The 27,006-nt window shown below is 40.6% G+C and overlaps 1 protein-coding gene across 1 annotated transcript in view; it reads left to right on the top strand.

Moving 5' to 3' along the window:
- The window catches only part of nhsb (Nance-Horan syndrome b (congenital cataracts and dental anomalies)), a 62,088-nt gene extending 35,082 nt beyond the window's left edge, over positions 1 to 27,006 (top strand). The window contains 14 exon segments of the mRNA XM_051941319.1: positions 14,237 to 14,389; positions 14,468 to 14,604; positions 15,193 to 15,240; positions 15,524 to 15,568; positions 15,701 to 15,745; positions 16,061 to 16,123; positions 17,345 to 17,537; positions 17,816 to 17,947; positions 18,465 to 18,617; positions 18,912 to 20,561; positions 20,655 to 22,100; positions 22,297 to 22,438; positions 22,626 to 23,128; positions 23,131 to 27,006. Coding sequence (XP_051797279.1) covers positions 14,237 to 14,389; positions 14,468 to 14,604; positions 15,193 to 15,240; positions 15,524 to 15,568; positions 15,701 to 15,745; positions 16,061 to 16,123; positions 17,345 to 17,537; positions 17,816 to 17,947; positions 18,465 to 18,617; positions 18,912 to 20,561; positions 20,655 to 22,100; positions 22,297 to 22,438; positions 22,626 to 23,128; positions 23,131 to 23,258 — 4,838 coding nt within the window. The 3' untranslated portion in view covers positions 23,259 to 27,006.

Here is a 27,006-nt window from a genome sequence, read left to right as displayed (position 1 = left end):
AGGGGACAATATGAAAAAACACACACACACACACACACACCCTGCTGGCATCACAGTGGCATTTATTCCCACCGTCCTTCCTCTGGTCTACACAGATGTGACTTCACATTATATTTTGAGGGGGAAACAAAAATAAGACACCTGCTGTAGTGCAGCAAACTTAACTACTGTTAGATTAAAGTACGTAAAGGTCTTTCTTTTTCTGTTGTTGTCGTTTTTTTATTCACAGTGAAGTTAATTTGCAAAAGCTGTATTGGCAAACCGTCACCTACTTAGTCATCAAGCAAACAAACAGCAACGTTAACATTAAAAAAAGAGACTTGTTTCTTATTATTTTAAGAATGAAAGTCTAGTATTCACCGTCCTTTTAGCTCCAATCACTCCTGAGACCAGCGGGACTCCGGAGCTGCTAAATGCTTGACTGTGTTCGGCAACAAGTCTCAACCTCTCTCTGTCTGCCAGCTGGTTCTGGGTTGTTAAGTTACAATTATTTTGGGGGGCTTTTTGCATTTCTCATAGGCACAGCTGAAGAGAGACAAGAAGGTGGGGAAAAAGAAGGAGAGAGGATGATATTCAGCTAATAAATGTGGCCGACATCCAAGTGTTCCAGTGTGAACCGCTCACAGTCCTGCACTGACCTGCATGTGCAAAAGATCAATAACCAAGACATCACATGCAGCCCAGATTCAAGAGAAGTCAGAGTTAACAGTGTCATCTGTAAGTTGCAGTAAAGCCAAAACATATGTTGTACAAATGATAACAAGGATGAGGATTTTTGTGGAGCTGCAGCTTCGGTACTGAGGCGTGTGTAAATCACTGAAACAGACTTAATCTAAAATTCAGAGTGTCTTTATCTATCAGCGTCTCTCCACAAGACTTTTGCTACAAGACACTCAGTTCAGGCGACCCATCCTCCTGACAAAGCTGCACTGTCTGGAAACTTGCCTGGAAAATCCAGACTGACTTTATTTATGTATTAATATGAATACAAATAAAGGCAGTCTGGCATTGTGATGACAGGAGACGATTTCAAAAAGGAGGGGCTAACGAATGCAGCTTGAACGAGAAAGAACCAATCAGTGTAACACGGATGTGACGCACAAACAAATCGACCTTGAAGTCCGTGTAGTTCAAACAACAATGGCATGCAGCCGAGAAAGCGTCGCGGTGAATGATTACTGCCGTTTTTGTCACAAAAATCTGCGAATACATGGGGTACTCTCAAGTACAACGCTTATTTTTGAAAAGGCTACGCAACAAAAGACTCCTTCCGAACGATTAGCGGTGTTAGGAATAACTTTAAATCGGAGCCAAACCAAGTGTGTAAAAGTTGCTTAAATTTACTCACACGTTTGGAACGGGATTTTCCTCTGTACAAACAATGGCAAGAAGCCGAAAGTAACGAGTCATCCACTGCCTCCTCATCGTCGCAAACGTCAAGTGAAAAGGCAACGACTAACGGCATCCAAAACGCCAAGAGACCACAAAAAGATTCGCTTTGGCCCCCCTCCTCCTCCTCCGGCGCTGAATCCAGGCGCTGAAGATGACGCAGCATTAACTCCCGCCTCCCGTGCTATGATTGGTCGTACCAAACTGTCCCGGGAGAGAAACGCGATTCAATTCGCCCAATACCAAACTGACTCTCCTGTATCTCCTAACATGGAGATAGGAGATTACATGGAGATTCAGTTTGGATTTTCCAAGCTATCTGGAAACAGGAGAGAGGTACTGCAAGTTGTCCAACCTGTTTGACATTTCAAAGTTCACTGTTTGCTAGATTCACAGAGCAACTTCCGCTAGTGCCGAATTGTGATAAATGTTGAAGCACAGTGACATAAAAATCACACGAATTCCGATATGACTGTTTGGACTGAGAAGCTGTTGTAACAAAATAAAATGAAAATCTGACTTGCATCTGATTTAGGACCACATATGGAAGATCGGAACTGAAAAGCTGAGATTTCATGTGGCTTGTGCGGTTCACACTCACAAAACAGATCGGAGTCACATTTGAGGAACAAAAAAGCAAAGTTGGGACCACTTTTGTCACCATTTCTTATTTGTTATATTCTTTCTTTCTTGCGGATGATTGATTAGTTTCCTCTTTCTTGCTATCCTGAAATTGAACAAAAGAAAATCTTACTGACTTACTCTTCCCCACTATGCCTGAGAGATGTTGTGCAGGATTTTGGGTGTGTGAAAGATTTCTGCATTTTAAACTGTCACCGACTAAAAAGAAACTGGCAGCACACAGGGAGGAAGAGTGCTGAAACAATGTTAATGAAATCAGTTTACTGCACAGCATCAGTAAAATGATTTCTGTTCTCAATACATTTTTATGGAACCTAGAAAACTAAATAATTAGTTTCTTCCATTCTAGCCAATGCAGTTGTTCACTAAAATCCATTCTAATGCTTTTATACAAGCAGATGAATTTACATTGCATCCCCTAATTAATCCACACTCAAATACCCCAGGTGACTGCAGTAGTACCTCAGACGCTGTGTGTACATCTGCACATAGACTCTTGCTAATTTCCCTGCATGTTTCCAAACTGACTTGCTGCCCACACAAAGACACAGGATTGCAATTGTCAGGTATAAAACAGGAACATTTTTCCTCTAGTTTACGCGAGTCTATTATTCTCTACATATTTCCCTTCCTGATTACTGCCTCTTTAGGAACAATGCTGCAATATTGATGAGGACTGGGGAAATACAGAAGCCTCAAAAAGGGCTGAGCGGGGAGAGGAGGCTCCACAACAACATGAGATGATAAAACACTGATCTCCTGCTGCCTCATTTCTCGGCGAAGCGTGTCGAAAGAGACAATGTTTTTTGTTACTTGGCTCGCTCCGGTAATGTTTTTCTGCCTCGCATTTAAGTGCAGAAAAAGGTTTCAAGCACTAAATTTCCAAGTTTAGCTCGATTTGTGTCTGTATATCTGATAAAAACACGATGTTTGCTGCATAGATGTACCTCCTAAAATAGTAAAACCACACACCACTGACCCCGTCTCAAGTTTTTGCTTTACTGTTTGTGTATGAATGAAATAAATGAAATGCAGCATGTCAATTTGGTGGCATTGACATGATTTCACAGACACGAGTACCAACTTTAGATAAAGAAAGGGAAGCAAAATGGAGTACATAACAATGACCCTATTGTGTCTGTTCTGATGTATACAGCTCTAAGGTAAATCTGTTTTTTTCTGATGGATTATCCCTTTCTTTCAGTTTGAACAAATACAAACTACATGATTAACATATGGCAACGCTCACAAAATCCCCCCCATCATTTTCCCAAAGTGGCTTTCCATCCTCAAATGTCCATAACATTGTGTCTGACTGTGTGTAGTGTTCACGCTGTGCCACTGAGAGGCAGCACAGGAGCCCTTTCAGTGGAGTCTGTTCATACTGGGTAAACAGCGAGTGCAGAGCCAGGAAATAATCCCTTGAACATTTAACCTGCTGTTACGTTGTTGATATTTTCTCTGGCTCGTCGGACTCCCTGTGACGTGGTGCTTGCTATAAATAAGTCTGTCTCTTTTTTTTCTTTTTTTTTTGTGCTTCTGTTGTCGAACTGCGTGACTAGCCTCTGTTTGCCGCTACAGAAATGTGCACACAGTCGCACACTTGTTCTAACATGAATGTTGTGCAGGTCAGATGGGGCAGGACAGAGGGAGGCTGCACAATAGTGCAGGTGTGCAGCTGTGGAAAGAGGGAAGGGAAGAGGGAATAGGGGTAGCATGATTTATTCATGTTGTGAGGAAGAACACACAAAGACATACATTGATATATAGACACATGTGGAGGGAAACCGCAGGGTATTTGTCGTCAGCACAAAGAAGGATCAAACAGCACAAAGAAGGATCAAACTGAAATATTAAAAGAAACCCAAGTGTGCTCCCTACACAAAAAACAAGGCAGTAAAAGTGTGTTTTAAGTGACTTAAAAGACTGATTGATTTGACTTAAGCTGCTCAGGCAGGACAAGCCATTAGGGTCCTATCTAAGAAGCTCAGGTTACGAAGCAGTTAATATGTGGTTGAAAGGTCTGTGATCAGGCACTGATGTTTCATAGATCACTCAATACCACAACTGACAAACAACCCTAGGGATGACAAGCTATTAAGGACCTCCCAGCAGTCCTGTTTAGGAAATCTGCTGTAAATAAACTGAGGCTGCCACGAGGAACATCTGTACATTTAATATTCACAGCCACGTTCTCCCCTCTCTTTGTGCTGACCACTGCGGCGAACTGAGCGCAGACACGTGGTAGCTTCCCCTGTGTGCTCAGATATTATTATTGCTGGTGTGTCTGCGTGGTTCCTGGTGGGAGGCTGAAAGCTCCTCGAGCAGACAGCCAGCTCCACCAGCTCCACTCCAAAGTCAGCGAACTGCCAGAGCTCCAGATTACAGCAGATTACCGGGCAGGGTGCTCATGCATACACTCTCTCTGTCTGTGGATGTGTGTGTGTGTTTCATGCTGTTTATTTTGCAACCACATGGGGATGTTGACTAATCACACTCAGTACAAACAAACTTTCCTTCGAGGAAGAAACTGATGAAGCCGTATTTGGTTTCTCCTTTTAAAATGATGGACGTGATTTTCATTTTTGGAAAGGTTATCAAGTGTTTGACTGTACAGATGAGAGATTTCACACCAGCACAAAGTCGCTCTTAGATGGTTACTCTTTGCTGGCAGCAAGAGAAGGATTGAGCACGTGATACATATTCCCAGCATGTGGCGGATTAATACATTAATACTTTGCGACTGAATTCCTTCCCCCCTCCCTCCACATATTACGGCATCATAAAGAGATTACGGTCGGGGACAGGCCATGCCCAGGCCGGATCCTACCATCTGACGCCAGCAGACGGGGGTGAATCGTAAAGGGACAACAGGGATGCGACAGACAGCGGTTTGAGTTTGGGATCGAGCGTAGGTGCACCATTCCTAAAGAGTGCGATGTGGCTTTCAGCGAGGCCAAAGTGGAGCGTTCACACGTTCTGAGAAGAAGTATTTGTTTTTCGGTGACGTGTTGGGTCAGCTGAAGGGAGGAGAGGGAGCAGGGACAGCAGGTGGGTGGGTGAGGAGGTGGAGGGGGAGGGTCTGCAGATGTTGTCAGTCCGCATGTTGGACTTTCAAAGGAATGTTTTTGGGGATAAAGGTCCGCGGGAGCAAATAAGGTGGCGTTACTGAGGAACAGATGATAAGGAGCCTGCATGAGGAAAGGAGGAGTGGCAGAGAAAGGCAAAAAAAGAGGAACAGATAAAGAAAGAGTAGACAGCTGCTGGCCATGGCTTTGGCTTGTCTTGGTCTGGGCTGCGTCCCTGTGCGATCCAAAGGTACTGTCTGCAACATCAGTGTCTGTTTTAGAACCCTGTGAAGTTTCTGTTCCCCTTGTCTTTGCTGTTGAATGCAGGAATGGCTGCATTGCTGCTGTGATGAAAGTCACCACTCTGTCTGCATGACATTAAACGGGACATTTATCATAACAGACGGGTTGTATATCTGCATGTCACAAAGATGCAGCAAATTAGCAAATTATTCACTGTAAAGCCAAACTACAATGTTATGGCATGAGGTTGTTTCACTGCAACTTTGATTATTTGTGGAAAATTTTAAATGCAGTCCCAGAGTTCCTACAGGTATTAAACATCTCGGCAGTTCTGTACGAAATTCTGAACTTGAGAGAAAGTCTAGAAATTCAATATTTTATTTCCAAGTCCAAACATGTTGAGATGGCACAATTAGTCGATCATTTATTTTACGACTGTAAATCTGTAAATCACCTGGGCGAATTTTTTCACAAAAAAATTACAGGATCCACCCTCTCATGTGGTTCTTTTTATGTTTTCTCTTGTTTTTTTTCTTCCTATTTTTAAGACTAAATAAAAGAATCAGTAGATGATTGTGAAAACAGCTCTTTGCCGTCAATCTGCAGGAGTTTAAATGAAGGTGATAGGATATATATGACGGGGTCAGACGCTGTAGACTCATATTACACCAAAAGTTGAACTAACTTAAAGCTAGCTAAGAAATGAAAAAATGTGGACAAGCGTTAATTACAGTACATTTTGTGAGTAGCTTTATGACTTCTGTTACTCTAAAACTACTACTTCTGAGAGTTAAAAAGCTGTTTCTGCAGAAGCTGGATCAATTTTGTGGCTGAAACATGCTGCTGACATCAGTAGAAATAAATAACGTTGCTACAGATGATAAGACGAGGTGGTGCATGGTGTGAGCTGTCATAGGCTCGCTAATAGTGCACAGTTTCCCTCTGCAGAACTGACCAGCTAGTGTTTCTTATATAACAGCTGTCTACCACGACAAGATTCTGCAGCTACAGCCATAGGGAGTGTGCTGCCTGACCCAGATACACCCTAATACATCCTCTGCTAATGACTTACATTCACTCACATCTGGACGAGAGAGACAGAGAAATAAAAACATGCAGAGCTGTGCCACGAAGTGGAAAGAAATGTTAAATCAATGTCATGGGTGATTGTGTCTGCTTGTGGTCCTTCTTTGTAAGTTGTTGTCTGAGATTTGGAGCTTTCCTTTAGCTTGCTGTGTTCCGTTGCTGACCCTTACACCGTGACTTCATTCAGGGTTTGAATGATGGAATCTTTTAATTCTGGCTTTTTTTCTATTTATTACGGTTCTTGCTCGTGTTCTCTGTCTCCTTCATTTTCTTCTTCCCTGAAAGTATTCTGATCTCAGAAACCATAAAGCTTACATCAGCCAGCCTTCCAGATAGGTTGAAAAAAAAAAAACTCAGCTAATACAAATTAGACCCATTAGCGAGATGAGGCTGAAGTGACGCATAAAAATACTTTTACATTTCATCCAATAACTCAGCAGCTGTACATCACAGATTTAAAGCCTTTACATTACCACTGACAGCTGTTTGCAGAGATCGCTGTCCTGACGCAGCACCACATAAATTCCATACATTTTATTTTGATTTTGCCGTACTGTAGCAAAAAACTGCTCGTAACTTGTGGCAACCGACTGTTTACATTCAGATTTAACCTGTTCGTCCCTGTAGCCGCTGCCGGCTACAGCCATTTTTATGTCCAAAAACCACAATTTAAACTATCATTTTATAAAAACCAGCCTGAACATATATAGGGGGCGCTATTTTCATCAGCATAGACACAAAAAAACATCCACAGAAAGTTTGGTGCATCTTGCCGGCAACAAGGAAACTGATACTATAAAGGGATTTTTTTAGGCGAGAAAACCTTCATTTTTCCTGTGTTTCTTCTGCATTTACTATGACACAGTGGCACCTACAGTGATGGTTACACCTCTGATGGAATCTCACAAGTCTTACCTTTATTTTGATACCAGGATTATTCACATAGGGCTTGTACTTCCAGAGATACAGCCTATTTATTTATTTTTTTTAAATTTTCGAGCAGAGGACTCAAAAACAGGGCTCAGTGAAGAACAGGTTTTAACGTGTTCTGTCTCGGTGTGGGTTTATATGAGATTCAGCTCAACTGCATGTTTTCTGTCAGCAGTGAACTTATCTGTGGATGTGTGAGTTGGATCAGACTAATCAACATGAAATGCCCGACCACTACCATTCAATCATATTTCAGCAGCCGAGTGTGGTAAATTCCCGGCCTTTAGTGAGTTCATTCATCTATTGATTTATCTATTGGTAAATCTATCACTCTGTTTTTCTGGCAAGAATGAGCAGAGCAGCCTAAATGTCTGTTTTCATAGATTCCCTTTTGGGGGCATCCTCAAGCTTTCCTGCTTTGTAGTTATATGGTTTTTAAAACTGTTATTTTACAATTATTTTCCTTTAAAAAAAAAAAAGAAAGAAAGAAAAGCAAATCATAACTTTTAAAATCACAGAAGAAATGTAATAATATGCATGATAATCATAAAAAACAGTGAACATTGTAAATAACAGATGATAAATTAGTCTTTTACACTGTTTGACCATACAATTATTCTATTAAAAAAAAAACTATCAGGAAAAATATTTTTGATAATTTTTTTAAAGTGTCTATAGTGAGGACGTAAAAATTGTAACTCATTTTAAACTTTAAACATTTCTTTTTTTTTTTACAGATAATATAATAATTATTTAACCTCCTAGGACCTGGCATACACACGTGAGGACGGAATTTTTTTTCAAATAGAGAATTTTGTTAATAATAATAAAATAATAATAACAACAACAACAGTAACATTAAGAAATATAACAACAATAATAACAACATAAATTTAATCTAAATATAATCAATATGATGAACTTAATAATCAGATATTAGATATTATCCATTATTATATTTATTGGTTACTCCTTATCCCAAATAACTGGAAGCAATCTAAAATGCAGGGGTCTTAAGAGGTGAAAATATTAATCGATATATTGTCTGTAACAAAAACAACAGTCCAAAATGGGACTTTTACAAATACTGATTTCTTCTTTTATACTATGTAAAATTCTGATCTGTATAAATGCTGTTATTTTCACCCGTTTTTACAGTCTGTTTCTAATGCTTATCGTCTGGCACCTTTGCTGCTAGATTTTCAATGTTCTTTTAAAGATTTTTTTGTACAGTATACCAACTCTGCTGCTCGTCTTCCTGCATGAATTGAACACATGCAACAGGGAGAAAGATATTTGGTAGGTGTTCAAACCACCGGGTCCTCACAGAGTACAAAAATAAATGAATAAAAAGCAATCAGAAAGGTCCTGAGAGTTGGGCTAACTGTGGGGGAAACAAAAGGCTTTCCCATGTAGGTTGAATCCAGTGACGATTTAACATGTGGCCGCACTCAAAGCCACAGTAAAAATAGTCATCATATAGAGGCGAGACGCATAACGGCTTAAACATGGGGATAAAGATGGGTGTTTTCAGACTTTAAGAAATCAGCAAAAGAAAATGCAGATGAATGGGTGTTTTTATCTACTGCTGTTTTCAAAGTTGGTGGCTGCGATTCTCATATCCAGTGTAGTAAAATATAACAGAGGAGGTCAAAAGTAACGACATGACAGTTATAAGAGCGATGGTCAAAGCTGAAGCGGTGACAGTATGGTGACTGAGAGCAGAATGGATGCACGGACAATGAAAGCTTTGAATGGATGAGCTTACAGCTTCTTGCTTCAGGAAGAGCTACAACAAAAGTCCTGCATCAGTTATAGGAGTTTCACTATTTAAGTCATTTTTGCACTTTAAATCTGCTCAAATATTAGATTTTTCAAAATGCTTCTTTTTCCAGTCAAGTCCCTAATGGACAGTTCGAAAAAAAAAAAGATTGAACAGAAACTGATTTACTCTTCACTCATTCATAATAGTTCTCATAAATGAAATAAACAGCAGAAAAAAAGGAAAAACAAAGTTTGAGAGAAGGCTCAGAAAACCAACCACTTCCTTAAAGTTTTCCAACAGCTGGCAGGAAGAGGGAAAGAATGTTGGATTGTCCGCCTCTAAAAGTTACAAAAAGTGTCACACACAGTCCTACCTCCCCACAGTTTTAATGTCATAAAGGTGCTGGTGGGCAGGTTTGCAAATACTATAGAAACTTTTTAAAAAATTGCAGTTATTGGACTTCAAATTTAGATAATTCACAGGAAGCAGTGTGACATATTGTGGATTGTAATTTGTTAACTTTTAACTTATTACTTGTAACTTTATTAACTTGAACCTAAAAATTCATGCTGGTTGGTGCTTCCCTTTCATCACATCCAAAAGCCAAACTGCATCAAAGTTCACGTATAACTTAACCAGAAACATTTGCATACAGCTACTGTGTAAACTTTGAACAATGGGGACGAGACATAAAACCCTCAATGCAAACATTTTGATTTTGTTGTGATTTATTTATTTATTTATTTATTTATTTTACCAGCAGCTTGACAGTGTCCTTGTGTCAATATATAACTGAGGGACTTTTTGTATCATAGTTGACATTTTTGCTGTTTAAAATCAACATGGTCGCCTATAACCAAACACCACATGGCATTTTTACAGAAAGATTCTTCTAAATATTATATACACAATTGAGTAAAACTGAAATTGAAAGTTATTTATAAAGATATTGTAGTAAACCTGTTGACTACTTTATATTAAATAACTCAGAAAGCCTTGGAGTCTTCCAGTCTTTTCTTCAGGAGGAAATGACATCATGTGGAGCAGGTCATGTGATCTGGAATTAACACACTTCCTGGAGTGGTGCTTTTGTAATGGGGAACTTAGTTGAAAGGGATTTCTCGGACACAGATACAATTTGTTATTTTCCGCCTAAAATTTGATATATTGCCAAAAAGAAATATCTGTCATGATTATCTCAACTTAATAAAGAGAATACGATCAAAACTATTTTTGAATCAGCTCATTTTATTATTGTTCAGCTCATTAGAAGGTGGTTTTTAATAAATTGGGGACAGTTATTTTATTTTATTTTTTACATTTTAGTGATATCCAGTCATTTTTATTAATAAGGGAATGTTTCCATAATAAATAATTCTGGAATTTGTAAAGACATGATCATAATGAACACATTTTTTTTTATTTTCAATAAAAATGTAGGCAAAATAAATCCCACGGACTTCAAAAGTCCCTCAATTATATATTGACCCTCATAAAAGCTGCATCCATGTATGTATTCTACAGTACTTGTTTGTGTTAAAATCTTCCTGCAACCATTTTTTCTTTCCTTGGTGCTACTTCACTCAGATATCTGAGCTTCACTGTGCAGAATGATTTAAGTGCAGTCTGACCCTCTAAAGCTACTCTGTGCTCTCCTTAAAATTTCAGTTTTAAACATGTATGAGCATAATTTCACTGGTGTCAAACCACACATAGTTTGGGAGCCAAATGGGCAAAGATGCAGCTTGTGGAGTGACCTGATAGCAGAGTGGTTTGGGCGATTACCTCGAGTCCCGCTTTGAATCCCAGCAGGGCCAGACCTTTACTGCATGTCATTCCTCTTCTCACTTTCCTCATTTTTCCTGTCTCTTTGCACTGTCACTACACAAAAAGGCAAATAAAAAAAGACCAGAGTGATGGGGAAACTTGTAAACACAGTGTACTAGTTGTACACAGCAGTTACACTTTAGAATTTTTACCCAGTTAAACAAATGTTGTGGTCAAATCCAAATCATTATTCAAAGCAGGGCATTTTAATGTCACGTGTGTGAATTATTTTAACAAAACAGCAGGGAACATACCAGAGTACAATCCACTAATTTAACTGTGTCACAACAACTAGGTCAGCAACCTACAGACTGTTTTCAAGAAACACCTTTGTTTCTACGCGTCTGTCCCTCTTTTAACAATAACAAGGAACAAAAAGAATTCAGGCTATTTTGCAGAATTTTTTTTTTTTTTTTTTATAATTGTCAGTTTATTTACCAAATTAATTTTAAGCAAATACCATGGCAGTATCCTAGAATTTTACTCTAAATTCTCATCATTTTAGCCTTTAGAGAAAACAAAAGTAAATCTGAAAGTGAAGAAGTCATTATTGTAAAATTAGTCCTCCAAATGTGTTTTTCGTCTACTTCTACGTCTACAATTTCATCTGTGTGCACTCTTCTGGTTGCATTTCATAGTCAGTATCTTCATGAATGTTAAAGACACAAGGTGTGACGTGCAAAACAAAAAAGCAGCTCTGTGTCTGTGAGTGTCTTTGGGGCAGAAAGCTGTGTAATTGTTTATTTAGTGTAAATGAGCTGGCTCTCTTTAACCTTGTAGTTTAAATCGGCCGAATGCTGCTGATGTGAGCTCACCGATTTAATTGCAGGCAAATACAAGCCTTGATGAGCAATGAAAGGTTGCCTGGCTACTGATGCACAGTGTGGCTTTCAAGGACACAATTGCATTTTGAATTCAGAGATAAAAGAGGGGAAGTGCGATTCATAAATAAAACTAAAGGAGCCCTGAAAACAGATAGGAGGTGGATAATCGCTGCGCTTCTCTCACTCTCTTTCTTCTCGTCTGAAAATAAACTGTTTTAAGTTTGAGACTCTCAGCTATATATCATTCACAATAGCAGAGGGTTCTGAGTTTTTTTTTTTTTGAATGATAATAAATTTGGGTGGCAGTAAACATGAGATAATTTAGAGTGTCTGGCTGGTTTGTGCAGAGATTCAAGGATGGGTTAAGCTGCCACCTGCTGGCATCTCATGGCTTCGCCTCATGTTCCAACACACAACACAGAAAGACTGGGGATTGTCATATTTCTCACATCCACATTTATAAACAGATTTCCATACATGGATTTATGATATTATTTTCCTTCATTTTGCGTATTTCTATGCAGTAACTCGCTTTAATGTGATAACAATGTGACAACTGGTGGTGAGCTGTAAAATCCGGCCTGGATCGAAGCTCGCTGCAGTTTCCCTTTCACTGCCGCATCAGAAGCACTCAGAGATTCTTATACGAGCACACAAGTGTCCTATTTCAAGAACCATGTCGACATCTTTTTCTCAAACTGCTTTGGGACTGATCGTCTTTTAAAAAGAAAAAAAAACACAACAAAATGGCTTAAACTAGGCTGGAGTTCCAACAGGACACCAGACAGTCAGCAGCAGAAGCCACAGGTTCTAAGTACATCAGTGGTTTGTAGTAAATGGATTCATTGGCAGCTTTGTTTAGAAATATGTACCACTACAGCACAGCACAAAAAAGAAAAGACTTCAAGATGGAAACTGCATCACCGTCCCAATTGGAGGCCTTGTTATGGTGTGTGTCTCTAATGTTATTTAGAATGCCTCACTATAACTGACATTTAGTACACTATATGAAGAACACCATTTACCCTGTGTAACAGTTCTACAAATTGAATGCAAAGAAAGCTAAAAGATGATAGTTCAGCTTCTCATTTTTGCCCCATGACCGCATGAGGTAGCAAGATATATCATCCCATGCTGTGTAAGTTTGTAACAGGAGAAAATCGGCTTTAGGTGATCTCCACAAACAAGCTCCCAGCTATCCACTGACACTATGTATGCTCAATTACACAGTCATGTAAAAGAAGATCATACTATAGGCTTTATACACACAAGAAAAGGCTATTACATAAACATAAACAAAAATCCCCCCTTGCCAAAGCTGTCAACTCCTGTATATACAGTCAAACATCTTAAAATAGGCTTTAGCTCAAGATATATGTATATGCACATATGCAGTATTGTGCAAAAGCACTAAGAGTAAAGATGCTTGAAAAAAAATAAATTCTGAAAAGAAATAATAATTATTTTTAATGCTTGCCGTTAAAACAGCACCAGTTCTAGCATCAGCACTTGTCAGGTATGTTATTCTAAGCACCCTGGGGAACTTGTTCTAGTTCACCTGTGGATTTAGGGTGTCTAAATGTCGCTTTTGATTTCAATGTGTTTTTATTTTTAAAGAAGAAAAACATAGATGCATAAAAAATTACAAACATAAATAATGAGCTTACATAATTAATCCCCCCACCCCCATCCAAAAAAACCCCAATAAAGTAGAAAAAAATCACTATCCTATTGCTCTTGTTTATGTTCACAGATAAAGTAGGACTATTCTATATTTGTAGAGGTTACAATTACATCTTATAGTCACTTATGGAAGTTTGTCAATAATTACTAATACAAACACATCAGCTACCTATATTTACATTATCACAGTAGGTTGAGTCTGTCCTTCCCAAATAGTGTATAAATGGTCCCCATATGTCATAGAACATTTTTTGTTTATTTCTAAGAGTGTATGTAATTTTTTCTAAAGGTAAAGTTGTTATTAATTCGTTGAACCATTCATTTGTACTCGGTCCAAAAGTATCCTTCCAATGTCTCATAAGTCTTTTTGCCAACACGATACCCAAAAAGTCACTTTTGTGTCTTCTTGTAATCCCAGATTGACTCTATGATGTTGAGAGCAGGGATCTGGGGGAGCCGTAACATCTGTTGCAGGGCTCCTTGTTGTTCTTGCCGCTGCTGATAGTTCTTCATGGCTGTATGTTTTCGTTTTTTGTCATGTTGCAGAGTGACAAATCGAAACATTCAAAGTGCCACACATTTGCACAGTAGTGTATGTCACTGTGAAAACACTACATCAAAGATATAAAAAAATAACACAAACAACCTTTATACTGCATGCAGATCCATTGTGTTTCCATACGTTGCAGTCATTTGCTCCCAGTTAGACTCGAACCACAAACGCAGATATTACAGTAATTTCATTTAACATGTTCTGTCTCCCTCCTCTCTCATCTCAGCGGTGTCAAACCTGGATATCGAGAGCAAGCTGTCAGCTCACTATCAGGCTCCATGGCACCAGCAACACAACGTGTTTCACCCTTGTACCCGACCACCATGTCTGGAGGAGCTGCACAGGAACGCTCAGCTCAGTCTCAGAGCTCTGCATCGAGGTAAGGAGGCAGAACCGGGCTGAAACATGTCTTGTATGAATCGTATGAGTTTTCATGTGTGTGTTTGGGGTTTCACAGACGAACAGCAGTGTCAGCGGTCCACGAGTCGGGAGAGAAACAGGGTGACTATCTCTATCTCAGTGGCACCCCCCATGCCCACCTTCCCCTCACCACACACCATCCGCCGGCAACAGAGGAGTCGCCTGGCAAGAGCGGTAAGGATGACACACTGTAAGGATATATAGTATGAAATGAAAAGATCCTATAGCTTACAATCAACCAGTCGAATGGTAATTATCTAGAAATGGTTTACTCAAATAGGATTTTATCTCTTATCAAACAGTTAATTCTTGTAGGTAACAGGTACCAATATTACTGAAATTTAACACTGTCCTCAATTCCAAATAACCCCAAAAAATGAATCAAACTGAAAAAATGCTACACACACATTATACTAAAACACACACAAAGGTAGATTTTGTGTGAATGGTAAAGACAGTAGCATACTAACATTATGAGCAGCATCCAGTTCGTACATCATGATATCCCCATTTAGAGGCTATTAAATTCTGCGCTTGCATGATGTTTGCAAGTCTCAAAACTTAAACATTTAAACAAAGTTGACCTGAAAGAGTCACCATTGAACAGCTGGACCGGTTGCCTCATACACGCTCAATGACGTACCAGTCACATTTAGTAGAACATCAGAGCAATGTTCAATGTTTTTCTATTCACACCCTTTGATTCCTATTAATGTGTTCCAATACACTGATACAATATCTCATTCTGATATTGCCATGCAGCAAGAGAGAGCAGAAAGGGAGCGAGAGTTAGACTATCAACACAGGAAGGTAAAACAGAAATCTGTCTGTGTGTCTGTTAATGTTTTACACGTCAATGTCTACTGTAAGACTTGGGATATTTGCATCTGCGTGTACAGTTACGGCTATGAGGCTGGAATTTCATGTAATATCAGTCTACATTGGATTCCAGCATAAATGTTTGTTTATGTGGCTTTAATTGTAGCCTGTTTACTGTATATTGGTGTCCATTATAGATATGTTCTGTTTAAATTTCTCTTTTCTTTATCACAAAAACGTTTCCCTAATTTCTTTGTTTCTGCAACTCCTGAAGGAGAGGACTGTGAGAGAAACGGAGATCCAGACCATACAAAGAAAAGTAAGAAAAATCTCTGACATGTCGTCAGAAAAAAATGATAATTTCCTTCAATTTCATTGATGAAAGGCTTCTCTCATTTTCCCTGTTTGCATACTCAGCAATGCTTGTTCATGTGTTTTCCTGCTACCACAGGAGAGACCAGGGAGAGAAGCAGATATTCAGACGATCCAAAGAAAGGTAATAATAAGGATGTATCAAGGTTATCCTAAATGTAGTCCTTAACAGAAATAGTAAGTAAGCGCAAGAATTTAGTAGTATATTCTAATAAAAACATGTTGGGCTATGAGGACTACAACAGCAACGTGTGAGTTTACCAAAGCAAGTGGAAAATTAAAACAAGGCATTGTCTGATTCATTTGTCACCTTTTGACCTTTCTTTAATCTTTTAATTAAAAGATTAAATTGCTATTATTTTTGAAATTGTTTAATTTGTTTGGATTACTTGTGTCGTGTCACCTTTTGATTTTGTATTGTTGTATTTTATGTTTATAGTTTGAGTGCTTTTACTCACTTCACCCTATTGAAGGTTGCATCTTCATTCCATGGAGTAGAAAGGTATCAAGATTTCGTGTTGTTTCAACTTTAAGTTTATCTTTTATTTTGTTGGTTAATTTTGTATTTATTTCTTGATATCTTCCCTCTACACTACCTTTGGTTTTTGGTTTTGCCATTACAAATCCACTGATGGTAGACAGGGTATCTGCAGGTTTCAGCAAGTCAAATTTAAGACTTTTTAAGACCTTTTTAATGCCGTCTTGAATGACATTTAAGACTGAATTTTTTTTTAAAAATCCTATAAATACAAGCGATGGTTAGGGATCCCGCTGTACTAGAACCTCAATGACAATCATTCAAGTTTACTTATTGTCAGTTTATTAAACAAACTGATACAATACTGATCAATACAAAACACTGCTTTGCCAACGAGACTTGGCGTGAGTAAAAGCACATTGCATTTGGTCAAACACATAAAATTACAAGTGCAATAACAGTACTATATGTCAACGACAAAACACTGAACACACACTCAGTGTTCAAGATCCATAACACCTCGGATTTGAGTGTTGCTGTCCCACCAAAGATAACCGTCAGGTCAGTGCTGCTAGCACCGGCGGTAGCAGCACCAGTAGCAGCACCGGTAGCAGCGGCAGTTGTTGCTAGCTGGGGCGCTGGACCCACACAAAAATGAGAGATGCCCGGCGTTTGTTTTTGGCTCTCTGTCACCATTTTATGCTTAGCGCCCTGCATGTGCGATTCGACCGCTTTAATTCCCATGGTGCCGAGTTTGAAATCCTTCTTGCAAAGAATGCACCTGGCCTCCTCGAGATTGGCAACAGGTTTCAACCAGCTTTGAAACCGACTGTCCTCCAACCAACACTGCTTAAACTTGCACTTCCCCATCCTGACTGACCGGTGACGCGAGGAAGAAAGGAAAGAAGGAGTCTGCGCGCGACTGAAATTAAACTTTCGGCGCAACTTTTACGTTACTCAAAGTCCCCCTGAGTAAAAAAAAACAGACCCGACAATTTAAGACCACTGACTACTGTATTTAAGGAATTTCTAATGAATTTAAGACATTTTAATGCCTTAATTTTAGATACACGAATTTAAGACTTTTTAAGATTTTTTAAGGATCCGCGGGTACCCTGGTAGAGGAATTGTAAGACTTTGGCTATATCATGGTACACATCAGCAATCTAAAACATTCCTTTGTGTGCAACTGTATCAGGACCTACCTTGTACACAATGTTGCTGATGCCTGCTGGTTTCTTGCAGGCTACCTCGACAGGGGAAAGTGAAGGTGGTGAGGTCTTGGGAGGCCATAGAGCCAAGGCCTCAGCCCCCGGTGCCCCCTCGACCCAAGATAAACAGACAAACTGGTCAAAGGAAAACGTCCCACCATCAGATCAGAAGACGTCTGGCGATTCTCATGCCATCTCCTCCTGCATCATCCCCATCAATGTCACAGGTAAGCTAAAGAGGAAAAACAAGAAATGAAATGAGCATGATTGGCCCTAATGAGAATCAAACTAGGAAGATTGTTATTGTGAAGTAACAGTGGTAAATAGAGACCAGGCAGCCACTGTTGCCAAATGCTAACGTCTAGACAATATGGGAATTAGAAGAAAAATCAAAAGATTACTGGAACTCAACAGCATATCAGACATTGTACATATACACACTGTATATTTATTACTCATTATTAGCCTTTAATATGTCTCATTTTTGTCTCTGTTGTTATTGCAGGAGTCGGATTTGACAGGGAAGCAAGTGCTCGTTGCTCTCTGGTCCATTCCCAGTCGGTTCTTCAGAGAAGAAGGAAGCTGAGGAGGAGGAAGACCATCACAGGGATACCCAAAAGAGTACAGCAAGACATGGGTATGTTATAGAGCATACCACACTATTTCACTGTATTGGTCTTTAATTTGTAGTGTGCTTGCTGAGACCCAGGAATGGGGTGACTTACCGTATTAATACAGCCACGAGTTCATGAGGGCAAACTAAATGAGCATCAACAATCATATGTAAACAAAACAAAAAAAAAACTAGGCAGTCCCTTAAAACTGTACCCAAATTGTGCTAGCTACTCGTGACCTAACTCCTGTTTCAACTTGGACCTATTTTATTGCAGTTACACATGCACTCAGTTTTACAGTTCAGTGGAAAATTGTCATGATGCTTTCACCTTAGTTTTTGCATCCAACTAAGCCATAAAAATGGTATAGCTGTGAATTTATTTACAATTTGACCATGTGTCAGAGAGATCCCAATTCCCATCAATAAAGCTAACTATGTGGAAAATGTGGAAAAATGTAAAACATGAGGACCATGTTTGGTTATCTTGTTTGAACATGATATTTCAGTGACTGAACATGCTTTGGCTCTTTGCTTTCAGACTCAGATGAATCACCCGTAGCAAGAGAGCGCACAGTGATCATCCATGCCAACCCACATCAACTCTCTCTCTGTCAGGAAGACCTCTCAATCAGTGGTCGCCTCCATCACACTCGTGACTCTGGCTGCCAGACAGATGATTTCCTTATAGCATGTAGGTTTCTGAGAATGGAGAAGTATATTTGGTTCTTAAATTGCAGTCCCTTTTAGTCTGTTAGGCTCCCATATTTGAGCTATGAATTAGGACAAGGAGTAAATTAAGTGACAAAATGCTTGACTTTGCAGTTATTGTTTCAAATGTTTCGAATTTCATCCTCAAACTAGATCCATCAATCTGAAATTCACATTCTCTATTCATGATAACTTGTGCAGTTCACATCCATGTGAATTAAGAAGAGTCTCCCACTGTTCCCCCCTCCCCTCCTCTCGCTTATGTTTTCCTCTTTAGGTACAGCTGCTCCGTCCAGAAGGCGCATTAGAGCTCAGCGTGGCCATCAGGGAATCCCTGCCTCTCTGTCCCATTCAACAGGCAACATTTCTTCTCTGGGTGACCAGTCAGATTCCACATATACCACAGCTGCAACCCATGGTGGACGTTTGCGTTCACGTAGCCTTCCACGAGAGGGTGGACGTCTGATGGACAGCGACGAGGATGATGATGACAATTATGATGATGATGACGAGGACGAAGAGTTGTCACCATACGAAGCAGAGGATTTTATTCCACCGGGCCCCAGTCCCAGAATGAAGATGATGATGATGAAGGATGAGGAAGAGAGCACAGATGACCAGGCAGCTCCAGAGCCACTGCAACTTGGAAGCCTAAAAAGGTTGCAGCGATCTGGGGAAAGAGACAGAGGGAGTGGAGGAGGTGGGAGTCCAGAGCATAGCTGGATGGAGAGGGGTCGTTCTCGTTTACCCCGCAAGGCTGACATGGGCAGCTGTGAGATCTCATCAAGTTCAGATACTTTCAGCAGCCCTATTCATTCAGTATCTACAACAGGAGTACTAGGCAGCCATGTGGACCACAAGGAGGACCACCAGTCGTCAAGCGGGAACTGGAGTGGTTCCAGCTCCACCTGCCCCTCACAAACATCTGAAACTATCCCTCCGCCCTCGTCTCCACCCCTGACGGGCTCATCCCACTGTGATTCAGAGCTGTCACTCAATACCGTGCCCAATGCCATTGATGAAGGATTTTCTCTGGATCCCTCATACCACTCTGACCTCAGACCCCAGGGCCAGGGTCACAGATCAAGCTCATTCACTTCCTCAGCCACGGATCAATTAGACGATGCAGGGGTGAGTACAGCAAGTGAGGGGGAATGGACATACCCTCCAGACCAAGACCAGACTGATCCAGACCAAGACCCTGACCAGACCCAAAACCTGAGGCAAAGCCATGGGTTAGCCCAAGAGTACGGCTCCAAACAGGGTCTAGATGACTCAACCTGTTTCAGTGACAAAATAAGCAACACTGAAAAGGAGGCTGGCTCTCATTACCCACCCGATACAGAGGGTTTCTACTCTTCTTCTGTGCATTTTGGGGAGTGTAATCAGAGTTACAGAGGATATATGTATAACTATGCAGACCCAGGGCCTGACTGTGCTCAGTCCAACACTGTGGCAGCAACGCTATCCCATGGAGTTTACCCGCAGCCCTCAGCTGACTTCAGAGCAGGCACTATGACCCTGGGGAGGATCTGTCGTCCACTAAGGAAACCGAAAGTCAAACCTCCACCACCCAAACGTACCTCTTCACTGAAAGATACCAGTAGTTGTGTTGACGTTGGAACGGACACGCAGGCAGATCAGGATCAACCAAAGATGGTTAGTGAACAAGAGCTTACCTTGTCTTCCACAGATATGAAGCTGGACCTGGACCTAGAGCTTGGAGGTGCTCCAGAACCATTACAGACATCTTGTCTAGGGGCAGAGCCTTTGGGAACTTGGGGAATGGGACTGGGTGAAACCGTGGACATAGTAGAGCCCATGTCCTTTAGCTCTGCAGATACACACTCATTTAAGGATGAAGGTGCTGTGCAATCTGACTATGCAGACCTGTGGCTTCACAACACTGAGCTGAAGTCCAACAATGGTGAGTACACATCTATGTCCAACTCAAGCACAGCCACAGGTACTACTGTCATGGAGTGTATCAAGTCACCCGACAGCTCTTCCTCCTCCACAGAAACCCAAACCCAGGCCCTTGCACAGGCTTCAGAGACCAGGGCAACTACTCCCCCTCTACCACCAGGAGACTTCAAACTTGGGTCACCTGAGAAGCTGGCTGGCCTGGCCTCACCATCAAGTGGCTATTCCAGCCAATCAGAGACCCCAACGTCCACCTTGCCCTCATCTTCGGCAGCATTCTTCCCAGGACCACTATCTCCCTCAACCGGCAAGAGAAAGCCCAAAGTGCCCGAGAGGAAGTCTTCTCTCTCTTCTCTGCAGCACTTCCCTAGAGATGGAGCTTCCATTTCCTCTTGCTATAAGAGAGACCCAGACTTTCCACCTCCACCGTCTCAACTTGATCTCAATGTTCTTCATGGTGGCTATGTCAGACACACACTATCCCACCGTACACATCACATGCACACGCTACACCACAGCAAACACAGAGTTGCAAATGTTATTGCCACTGGAACAAAGTTATTGGCCCCTGAGGCACCAAACACAAATCCACCGCCAAGTTCAAACTCTGCTTTAACAATTCCCGGCTCAAATCTTTTGGCGATAACACCATCTGCTCTTCGTTCAGTGCAGCTACACTCTATTAGTCAGCCTACTGATCTACAGAGTACTTCCACTACAGACCAAGAAACAGCAAATGCAGCAGAGACCGCAACAAGACCCAAATGCCCTTCTAGTGGTTCTACTCTGGCTCCCCCACCTATTACCACTAGGCCTCTGCCTCCTCGCAGACCACCTCCCAGACCACCATGCCATGACCATATTTCCTCTCCTGAACACTCACAACCACCTCCCCCTGGCCGCCACCCAGATGGGCCTCCATCCTATGAAAGCCTGCTACTCAGACAGGACCGCTATGGACCTGGAACCTTCTGGGCTATGACGGCCTTCCGAACCCGTATGGACCCATCATCTGACCTCAGTGAGGACAGCTCACCCTTGCATCGACCTGTGCCACGTGCTCCTCACCCTTCGCCTGTGGATCTACACACCCATATCCACTCGCACACAGAGTTCAGAGGTCTTACCCACTCAGCCCATGCACACCCTGAGTTTAGGGTTTTGGGGGAGCGCTCGTTCTCCCAGGATGATGATGACGATGAAGACGACGAGGACGAAGAGGAAGAGCAGGTGAAAGAGGCGCCGAAGGCTGCATGTTCCAGAGGAGGGATGCGATCAGATCACCCTCCTCCCCCAGCGTATGAGTTTGCCGGGGGATCCCACTCAGACTCAGGGCCCTGGGCTAGTCCAGTCAAAGTGCCTGGTAACACAGTGGAGACATCGCATCCTTACCTAATCAGCGATGCAAGGAGAGGAGGACAAGAGGAGCAGGAAGAGGAGGAGGAAGTGACATCAGGTGCTACCAGAAGTGCCCATCAGCAGCTGCCACAGGAGAGCAAAGATGATTCCACCACTCCTGACACTGAGGATTACTTCAGTAAAGGTAAGATTTAAACTACATTTAAGAGGCAGAAATTATTTTTTTGTAAAGATCATAGTAACACCGCACTGTTTACTCAGTTCATTAAAATGAGCAGCAACTGCTATAGTTTAATCATAGAGCAACTTTTAGTCAGAGAATGAAGATTATTTCACCGACTGTATACTGAATGATCAGACAACCAGATGACATGTTATAGGAATGTTGTGTACTACAGATTCCACACCCAGTGATAATTCACTCTCCCCTCTGACGGATGACACCAAAGTGGATGATGACATTATTATCACATCACCCAACAAGACCCGTACAACTGAGGACTTGTTTGCCATGATACACAGGTACTGTAACATTTGTAAATTGGTGGTCAGTCTATTTGAATCTCTCACTACAGTGTCTATGTACTGCTCAATATTATATTTGTAAAATTTTACTAGAGATTCAGCTAATTTCAGGTGCTTTTTTTCTTTGTGTGTTTTCTTTATGTATATATTTTAATTAGGATAATTCTTTTATTTCCTCATCCAGATCCAAGAGAAAGGTCCTGGGCCGTAAAGATTCAGGAGACCTAAACGTGAAGTCTCGTCTCTGTCCGACAGCACCAGTGACCCCAAGCAATGTCTCCACCGTAATTATCCCTCCCGCCCCTCCTCTCAACATCCCAGCTAGCTTAGCCACGGCTGCTGGGTCACAACGAGCCCCTGTGCCAATCTATCGCAGCGCCAAGAAATCCAGTACGTCAAACGAGGAGTTTAAACTCCTGCTGCTAAAGAAAGGTAGCAGATCTGATTCCAGCTACCGCATGTCAGCTACAGAGATTTTGAAGAGTCCTATCACCCCTAAAACACCAGGGGAGTCCCTTCCAGAAGGGACCATTAGACAGGCTGAGGAGACACCCTCTACACTTCAAGAGCCCCCCATTCCTGGTCTGGAACCAATCCAGATACCTGGCCTCTTTCCACGCGCCAACTCTGAGAGCTTCACCCCCAAAACCCTGCCTATGTCAGCTGCATCTCGACAAGGACGTTCTCGGATCCCCCTGTAGCCAACAGCAGTCGCTATAGTACACGCAGTCGCCTCTACACAGCCCCCATGCAAGCCATTTCTGAAGGGGAGACGGAGAACTCAGACGGGAGCCCCCATGACGATAGATCATCTTAAAACCACCTGATGAGAGATGTCCTCTATTCTTAGCTGTGTCCTACATTTGAAATGGCCCCTTCTACTTTTCTAATCTTGGATAGCTGTGTCATCAAGGCCAATGGTGTAATTCTTGTGACACACAGAATCTGACTCTGGCTGATATGCACCCAGTTATGGATAAACTATTCTATTTGAGGGTGTCAGACTTTTGTGAGATACTGAATCAAAAAGGGATGATTATAAAAAACCTTGAGGATATACCTAAATACTGTATTATCTAAAGAACAGCTCCCTCATAGTAAAAAAGTGCAAGTCCTATTTTGATTGAACTGTCTTTTTTAAAAAATTTAAAAAAGTCCCAAATATTTTGGAAAATTATGATAAGAAAAGAAATTTTGTGGAGTAAAGACAAAGTGAGTGTGCATGAACAAACACATGCAACATCCACCAATATTTCTACTTCCTATGTTTTGAATGCTGTGGGTGCGTGTGTGTCGCTGAAGAACTGCTTTCTTATAAAAATTTAAAATTCTTATGACATTGAATATTCTTTTAACTTATGGTGCCCAAAGCATCGGCCAGACTTCCCAGAGTCCATGCTCAATATTCCCGCCAATAAGCAAGGGTTATTTCATCGTGGGAGTTACTAACAACGTCTCAACACAGCAACAACTTATCTATTATATTTCCATCTGCAGACCTGGCATAGAGAGTATATCACACAGAGCCAATCATTTATTTCTTCACATAAATTATATCCAAAAGATAACATGATGCATGTATTTTTGTAAAATTGCGCCTCAGAACATGATAAAGTTTCACCAGGTTGCATGACCCTATATGGAAACATCCCCTGGATCCTAGTTTCTGTTGACAATTGTGTGGTTCTTTTGTATTATAAGAATAACAAATCTTTTACGGCGAAAGATTTTAGTGACATTTGTGCCACATTGCCAGTGATCTCAATTGATTTATCTTGGATTTGAGTGTCGAACAAGAAGGAGCAAGGGCTTGCGCCTATTTGTCTAAGATAGAGGCTAATTTTGGACAATCGCACAGTGGCCTTTCTCTACTAGAGGTGGTTGTAAGCAGGGCATTTATAAGTCCCTGCACATATACATGGAGCTGTGCCATGTTCCACCAGAATTCAATCACATACTTATTTAAAACCAACCTTGAAATCGAGTATGCTTAGACTGATTAAAGCTTTTCCAGCTGCTGGCCAGTCTTGCTGTGCTGACTTGAAGTGGAAAAGGTGCATTTCAAAGCAGATTTAAATATACCATTGAGTGCAGACGGTGAAAATGCTTTAGAAGGTCCTCAATCGGTTTGACTAGAGGTTATTTTGGAGAGGTTTTCCAAGAACCAACCTCACTTTTGCACTTCATGATTCTTCAAGAATATTCCTTGAAAATAAAATATATCTTATAATGAAATGCATATGTATATTTGTACTGAATATAAAAACTCATATCTATATAAAATGACAAGCAGAAATTTTATAGGGAGTCAATCTGAGTGTAGCAAAGAAGAACAGGTCTCACTGACAACATTACACATGAATCTTAGCAATGTACACTGTTCTCCTCTCCTTGTTGCCTCTCCTTCATTTGCACTGACCCAGTAGCATTAGACAGGTGAAAGCTCAAGCCAGTGGCTGGTGTACACCGTTCTGTCTTACCCTCCAAACCTCATATCACAAAATCTGAAAGAGAGGAGACAAGAGGAGGAAAGGGCAACATAACACAAATATTTAACAGTCAGCAACGCCCCGTTGTGTTGCTGCAGCCTTTTCTATCCAACACTCCAGGGTTTGAGTACGCCATAAAATCTTTGTCATCCTTCCAATAAATGTTACACATGTAAAGCATCCAGTGTGTTTCAGAAGCAAACTCTCATCAGTGAAAAGCTTGAACTCTCACCTGCCTACCACAGCAAACACAACACATATACTTCTTACATTCAGAGACCGTACTTCAATAGAAACCATTCACTGTATTCTGTGAATACCTCAGCAAGCATATTACTGTTTTATTGTAAATGATAGATAGATAGATAGATAGATAGATAGATAGATAGATAGATAGATAGATAGATAGATAGATAGATAGATAGATAGATAGATAACAAACCACAACTGTTTGAAACTCAGCGAATCTCAATTGCAGAACTGACACTGTGTAAGATGGAGAGAGTAAAAAGCTGTGAACTGATTACTAGAATTTTACATTCATCATACCCATATTGCTGAAGCGCACTTGTTCCTGTTCATTGTTTTATTTGTTGTGTTTTCTATCGCATGCAATAAGTAAAGGGGGGGAAAAAAGGAGAAGAAAAGAAAAGGACACCACAAAATCATTATTTTTATCAGAGGGATGTCTCCATGAGAAAAGATTTTGTATTTTCTGTTCAAATGTCAAGTTCAATAGTGTGTTCTATAGATGTACAAACTGTCTGGCTAATTCTGTTCTGTATAGTTGTGATCACAAACAGGGGTTTATCTTGTACTGTATATCTACTCACTGGACAATCATACGTATAAGAGACTGTAAAGAAAATGATATAGAATCTGTCAGGAGGAAGAATCTGAACACTTTTGGTGCTGGGTCCTAGCCATGCTGGAGCTGTGGAAGTGAGAGAAATATTTTCCAGGAGAAACTGCTGATTACGTTTAAAGTGCATACCTGGACAACGTTGGATAAAATGTACAAATTGAAAAGAAAAAAAAAAAAAAAATATATATATATATATATATATGAAAACTGAAAATATATCAATTCATAAACCCAATAACTAGCTTGATCTGATCAGAATGTCACTTTTTACTTTGAAATCATAGCTGAATAGTTTGGTTCCCACAAAACATCATCACTGAATATTTGAAATAAACTAACGTGTAAGGATATTACAGTATTACATGAAAATGCAGCGTGACTCTGTGAATTGCCATTTTAAAATGCTCAAAAGTATCTGACCGTTTGTTTAGTGTGACTTTTCCGTACTGTACGTGGCATTGACGCCACAGACGTATTTCAAGACTGTTTCCTTCATTTGTGAAAGCAGTGGACAGAGGATGGATTGACACGGTTGAACTGGAAGGACAAACTTTGAGGTTGCCATGTAGACTCCAGTTTAGCTCTCATTTCCCCCTGTCAAAGTCCTCAGCAGCTTGGGAACACAGCAAAGAAAGAATCTATAACTTTTATAGATTTTTTTTCCCAACCTGTTTATAACGTCTGCACGTAATTTTTCCCTAAAGGGAAGTATTACAACAACCACTTGATATTTTTATTCAGAGGTGTACAGTATGGAATAACACTAAACAAGACTTTAAAATATGTGACAGAAAACAGAAAAAATACATTGAAGACAAAACTGTAACTATTTAAAAGAAGCTCCATGTTTAAAACTAGCTAGGATTTAACAGATTTGAATCACTTTTGTATTTTTGTATAAACCTGTAAATAAGTTTTTAAAGAAAAAAATGTTGCAAATTCTTTCTTTTGTAAAATAAATCAATAAAAGGTTAAAAAAAACAAAAAGTTTTTTTTTTTTCAAAGTTTACATGATTATTTCCAAGCCTTTGTATATTTTGGAGCTGTGCAACACCTTCAGTCTTGTATTTATTTTTTTGGGCGGGTGGGAGGGGTTACAACATTGTGAAAATTCCATTATTCTATATCTAATTCATTTTAACAGCTCACCAGGCTGCTTAGTAACTGTGCATAGAAAAAAATCCAATAAATGTGATTGCAATGAAACGGAA

The sequence above is a fragment of the Acanthochromis polyacanthus genome, chromosome 2 (genome assembly GCF_021347895.1).
Source record: "Acanthochromis polyacanthus isolate Apoly-LR-REF ecotype Palm Island chromosome 2, KAUST_Apoly_ChrSc, whole genome shotgun sequence".
In the NCBI taxonomy this organism is placed as follows: Eukaryota; Metazoa; Chordata; class Actinopteri; family Pomacentridae; genus Acanthochromis; species Acanthochromis polyacanthus.
The sequence above is the reverse complement of the archived record's forward strand: the minus strand, read 5'-3'. Positions and strand labels throughout refer to the sequence as shown.